Source organism: Lonchura striata, chromosome 2 (genome assembly GCF_050655825.1).
Source record: "Lonchura striata isolate lonStrDom1 chromosome 2, ASM5065582v1, whole genome shotgun sequence".
Lineage (NCBI taxonomy): Eukaryota > Metazoa > Chordata > Aves > Passeriformes > Estrildidae > Lonchura > Lonchura striata.
Window position 1 is genome coordinate 118,775,772 of NC_140704.1, and position 5,650 is coordinate 118,781,421.

At 46.6% G+C, this 5,650-nt stretch overlaps 1 protein-coding gene across 2 annotated transcripts; it reads right to left on the reverse strand.

The window, feature by feature from the left end:
* Positions 1–699: 699 nt before the first annotated feature.
* On the reverse strand, positions 700–5,348 carry PENK (proenkephalin). 2 transcript variants are annotated; one of them, XM_021555675.3, is made up of 3 exons: positions 5,128–5,348; positions 4,489–4,630; positions 700–1,682 (listed from the first exon to the last, which is right to left on the reverse strand). In XM_021555675.3, exons 2-3 carry the CDS (start codon positions 4,624–4,626, stop codon positions 1,017–1,019), a joined length of 804 nt encoding a protein of 267 aa, XP_021411350.1. In that variant the 5' UTR covers positions 4,627–4,630; positions 5,128–5,348; the 3' UTR covers positions 700–1,016. The 2 variants fall into 2 exon arrangements, with proteins under 2 accessions (XP_021411350.1, XP_085428241.1); XM_085572115.1 differs by having other exon boundaries at positions 4,841–5,348.
* Positions 5,349–5,650: the final 302 nt, after the last annotated feature.

Here is a 5,650-nt window from a genome sequence, read left to right on the forward strand (position 1 = left end):
CTGTACGCTGGGATGGAATCTGGCCTTTGGTGTAAGTGCCACTTGTGTAAATTGCAAAGGACCTACAGTGTTAGTGTTGGCTTTTCTGTTTGTTCTCAGATTTACTTATACTGCCTTTGTTTGAAACACAGAGATTGGACCAGGACTTTCCTATATTTCAGTTGTGCCAAAGTGATTTATAGCAGCTCTGATATCAAACACAAAACTATTCCAATGGAGAAACATTTGCCAGGTGCCCTGAAAAATCAGGTATTTTTATGCAGTTTTGGATCATGTTTATTTTGCACAGACTACCTTAGCACTTTTTAAATTAGTGTTATTATTTTAAGGCCAAGTATACAATCCTATATTGGATGTATATCAAAGATGTAACTAATTAAACATATAACTGTGTTGTACACTGGATAAATTATTTTAGTACTTAAAGTCAAACACACTTGTGATTTTTTCTTTTTTTAATGTCAATTGTTGAACACTGTGAATTATAAATTTAGGCTTTAAGTATTTATTCTGTTAACTGATTAAAATTATTTATTGTTTTAGTGTTCTAAGAAAGAAAACTAAAGACAAAAGTAAGTTTCAACTGTTGTGTGTGCACTACAAATTTTGTAATTACGGAAAAAAGTTGGCATGCTCAGATGGCTTAAAGAAAAATTGAGATGATATTTGATTAAACAGAGAAAAAATAGCACTTCAGAATTTTTGCAGTTAGGATGAAGAATTTATTGTATGTACAGTTAAGCAACTCTACTGTGGATGTAGTTCCTCTTTAAAGAAAATGAATACAGTAATCAAAATAGTTCTAGCATAGAAATTACAATACAGACTGAAACTTGTCTAAACCAGAAATTAGTTATTTGACTTGAAAGAACACAGAATCCAAAACAACAAATCACAGTTTGCATCATTAACCAAGGACAGTAAAAAACTGTACAGTACAAGCAACACGTTACAATAAGTTATGACAAATAAGGCAGTCTTTCTCATTTAGGACAAAAGGGATAAAGGGAAAGGTACTAAAATCTCATAAAACCACCATATCTTTTTTCCATCTCTGGGACTTCTTTGGAATAAGTTTCCCCATCTTCTTCTGAAGGGAGAATGGAGTCGGCAAAGCGCTTAAGGAACCCACCATATCGTTTCTGGTAATCCAGCCACCACTCTGGCCTGCCCACTCTTCTCATGAAGCCACCGTATCTCTTTTGCAGCTCTTTGGCCTCATCTTCCAATTCAGGGCTGCGCTTTATGCTTCTCATGAAGCCTCCATATCTTTTGCTGACATCGCCGTCATTTTCATTTATCTCTCGATAGTGCGCCGCTTCAGGGCTATCCCCTGTTCCTAGAAGCTCCTTCAGCAGATCAGAGGAGTTGGCAAGGGCATCGTCATCTGAGTCTTTCTTCATAAACCCTCCATACCTCTTAGCCAGGATTTCTCCTCCATTAGCTTCATCCTCTGGTTCTGCCCGATAGAGCTCGTCCATTTTCTTCATGAAACCCCCATATCTTTTCATGAAGCCTCCGTACTTCTTTGCAAGCAAATGGTTCTCATCCACCTCTTTCTTGTCTCCTGGAGCAATGTTGCCATCCTCAGAAAGATCCAGCTTTGCCAATTGCAAGAGCTCCTTGCAGGTCTCCCAGGCTTTGGCAGAAGGCAGTTTTCCTTCACATTCTAGTGTACATGCCTGAAAAATGGATGTGGTTTACTGAGAATGATTTGATAGTAACTATCACCTCGCTATGACCTTAGATTAGATTTACTTGTTTACAAAAGAGCATGAGCAAGCCTCTCTTTGTGAGTGGCTTGGAAGAAATGCTCTTTGCTCAGCTGGTTGAGTACCTGTCTGTTTTGATGTTCTTCATATCCCTCTCTGAAGGACAAGGTAGTTTCCAGTCTACGAGACAGACTACCAGATAATAGGAATTGTGGATCCTCTCTGTCAAGGTTGCCACTATGTTTCTGTTTCAAAGGAAGGCACAAGTACAGTTCCTGTATATCCCTTACACTTGTGTGAGTTATGATTTATTTTTAAAATTTACTACTGAGAAGCTAAAAATCAATTGTGGTTTACTGTGTAATGCAAGTGTAGAAGCATATTCAATCTTCATAATTAAAAGTATCATTCAGAAATTTTAGAGAAGTCTCACATCATTGCAAAGAAGCCAGCTGTACTGCACTGTTCAGTATCTTCAATGCATTGCATAGCTATAAAGGCTGTGTGTTGCCATTAGTTTCTCTTTGTGCAACAGATCATTCCAACATGTACCAATAGAAATGTAGAGATACAGGCTCTCTTAGGGCAGGATCAAAGTTCCTTTTTTGCTCGCTGGAAAGCAGTGACCATCAAAGAGAGGGAAAAAATCCTAAGCTGTGTTGTTTCTGACTATATTGAAAAATTTCCAGGCTACAACATGAAAAAAGCTTTCAGTACCTTATGCATGTCTCATAACTTGTCTTGTGATGATAATAATATGGATATTAGCTACTATTATCTCTCTTGTGTAGGGGAACTTACTTCTTGTGCAGCCATACCCTTCAGTTGTAAAATAAGTGTTTTTTCTTCTTGCTCATAGTTTTCATACCACAATAGGTAAAGAAAAATCATCAATATTTTCAATAAGAGAAACACATTCTGACTATAGATGATGTGTTCTAAGGAACCTAGCATTCTTTAAAATGTGAAATTAAACTCCAGTACAGTTGTCTCATTGTCCACTGCACAATCTGTCTCTTCAGCCTAACCTTATTCTGAGAAATTTAAATATGATTTTTTTTTCTATGATCACAAGAAAATTAAAGGAATTTATATATTTTGTAATACAATAATTTAACCAGCACTTATTACTATATATTATAGTCATGCTGTAAAGAGAGTAAGATTTCAGCTTCAGTCTGACTTTGGAATTGCTCTAAATCAAAGCAAGAATAGGTCTCTCCCTTTCTCAGTTAGTTTTAATAATTTCCTATTGTCAGATGAACATACTCCATAAGTGTGAGTGACCAGGTACAGTGTGAAATGTCGCATATCTTACAAATACAATGTAGTAAATTCAGTTATTATGTTGCTAGATACTCATACCTAGAAACAATAATTTCCAAGAATTGTTCATACATGTTTCACATGTACAAGGTATGCTACATTGCTTCTTGACCTATTTAGCTTATAAACATTCTTACAGAATAGGACTTTGATTCTTTCTTTAATGGCTACTGAAGGTGTGCAAGAGAGACTGTCAAAATAGACATGCAGAACATATACTTTGAAAAGCCCTCCCTCCATAAGGGCAAACTACCCCCTTTTTAACCCTAGTTGACACTAAAGCTAAAGTTTGATTTAAAGCTAATGTAAGCAGAGGAGGAAAAAAAAAAGTAGAGGGAACTGTTTGGCCACCTGTCCAAATAATATTGCCCTTCTGAGCCTGTTATGATTAAGAGCTCTTGAGCTTTTGGAGTAAGTAGAAGTACTCAGTGGTTCCTAATTCTGTGAAAGGCTAGAGAACCAAGTCCTTCCTTTTGCATGATCCCAAGTAATCAGTGACACAATAGGAACAAACGTTTAAGATAATTTAGATGTGCCGAGAGCATGATGCCTCAATGTGTGTATTTGAGGTTGGGAACAACTGATGCCACTGGCAAAATACTTGGCAGCCAGCATTCCCACCTTCTTCAGAAAGATTTGAGGGACCCCAGACTTTCACTGACCCCCGACTTTTAATTTCAAATCAAATTGCCTCTGTGACTGTTATTTTAAATTATTTCAAATCTTAAAGATTACAGATAACCCCCACTTCCCAGTCCCTCTCATTCTGGTCTTAGCACGATTTGTTTTAGAAGCCAACGTCTTCCACAGCCATATTCCTAACGCCGTGCAGCACCGTGCAGAGAGGAGAAACAGTGAAGATACTGCTACTCAAATAGGCTTTAAACCCACTTTTTTTAGTTGGAAAGAGCTGGATGAGATTTCAAGCAGATCTTTCAGCTCGACAGCCATCCCGCCCGGAGAGAGCTCATCTTACCATGGAGCCAGGGGACAAGGGTCGGGACCCTCCCTCCCGTTCTGCTCGGCTTCCCCTACGTCCTGTCGGTGCTGGAATGCCCGGCAGCGACCCGTCCTTCCCTTGCAGAGATGCCCTCTCCGGTCGGATTTCCCTTCCTCCTTTTCATTCGCTCTTTTCCTGGCTTCCCGCGGGACTGCTCGGCTTTGTGGTTTGTCTCCATCCCCGTCCCCGAAGGCCGCCGCTCGCCGTCGGGCAGCGAGAGGGACGGACGGGCTGGGGGCCCCCTTTTTTATCAGCGCTCTCCGCTCGCTCCTCGCCCTCTGCCAGCGCCCCCAAAACCCGCTTCTCCTTCTCTCGCCCCGGTCACTTCCCGCACGTTTAATTTTTTTTATTCCCATGTATTTTCCCCTCTCCCCCTTTCCCCCCTTCAAAGTCAGCGTGGAAGCGGCCGGCCGCGGGGACTCGGGGGCGCTCCCGGCCCGAGCCGCTTACCAGGGGGTGGATGCCGGCGCGGGGTCCCAGGCGGTAGGCGCAGGCGGCGCAGTCGCGGCCGCAGTCGGCCCGCGCCCTCGGGAGCAGGCAGGCGCTGAGGGCCAGCAGCGAGCAGCCGAGTCTCAGGAGCAACGCCATGGGGCTGCAAGAAGGAGAGGTCAGCCGGCAGCCGCCTCCTCCCGCTCCCATCCCCGGCACGGCCTCCCCCAGCCTCGGAGCAGGAAAAGGCTGCGTGAGAGGGTTCAAACCAACTCCGCTAAACACACGCTTTCTTAGAGCCGGGGTGATTGCGCTTGCCAGGTAAGCGGGAACTTTAACTAAGCAGGCGCTTGGCAGCTGCAAGGCAACTGACCTGCGTTCGGAACGGGAGCGGACCCGGAGGATGAAGCTCCCAGAAGATCCCGTCTGGTGAAAGTGCTCGTCCCCGAACACTTTATGCCTCCCTGCCTGCAGGAGCCGGCACCGCAGGGGAAGAAGAGACGCGCCGCGGAGCGGCACGGGCTGGATCCCGTCCCCTCCCGGGAAGGTTTCCCACCGGGACGCCCCGAACAGCCTCCCCGACGCCTGGCACCAGCCCCGGCAGAGCCGCCCTGGCCCTCCCTCGGTCCCGACCGCGGGCAGAGCAGCTCCCTCACTCACACAGGAGCTGCCCTCGGGGCTCCCGGGAGTTGCCGAGAAAGAAGCTGCGCCTTGCTGAAGCCTCGGCGTCGGAGCCGCTATTATTTATAGCGGGACCGAGCAGCCTCCGGAGAAGCCCCGGGGGAGGCAGGCACAGCCGGGCCTGCGGGCAGCTCCAGCGAGGGCGGCTCGGGGGCGCCGAGCCGAGCCCGCTGCCGGGGCCGGGCGCGCCGCTGCGGAGCGTGTGCGGGCGGCGGCGGCGGCACTTTATAATTCGTGACCGCGGGGAGAAGGCGGCCTCCCCCAATCGCCGTCGGGCTCCCGCTGACGCGGCGACTACGACATCCCCCCAGGCGCCACCGCCCGCCGTCCGTGACTCCGGCGGGGCTTGGGATGAGGGGGTGTGTGTGCCCCTGCCATCGGGGAGGGGGGAGCGGGGAACCGGCCCCAGGAAAGTTACCGGGGGAAGTTTTCACCGGGGGCGGGCGGGGAATGAGGCAGCGCGTGAGTCATGCGGGGGTGGGCGTGCGGGACGGGGCGGCAG

Bases quoted from the DNA above. Each gene is read 5' to 3' on its own strand.
- PENK (XM_021555675.3), bottom strand. From the start codon at position 4,626: ATGGCGTTGCTCCTGAGACTCGGCTGCTCGCTGCTGGCCCTCAGCGCC. The intron at 1,683-4,488 runs GTAAGCGGCTCG...TCCATTTTTCAG, and splicing joins GCGCCGGCATCCACCCCCTG to GCATGTACACTAGAATGTGA.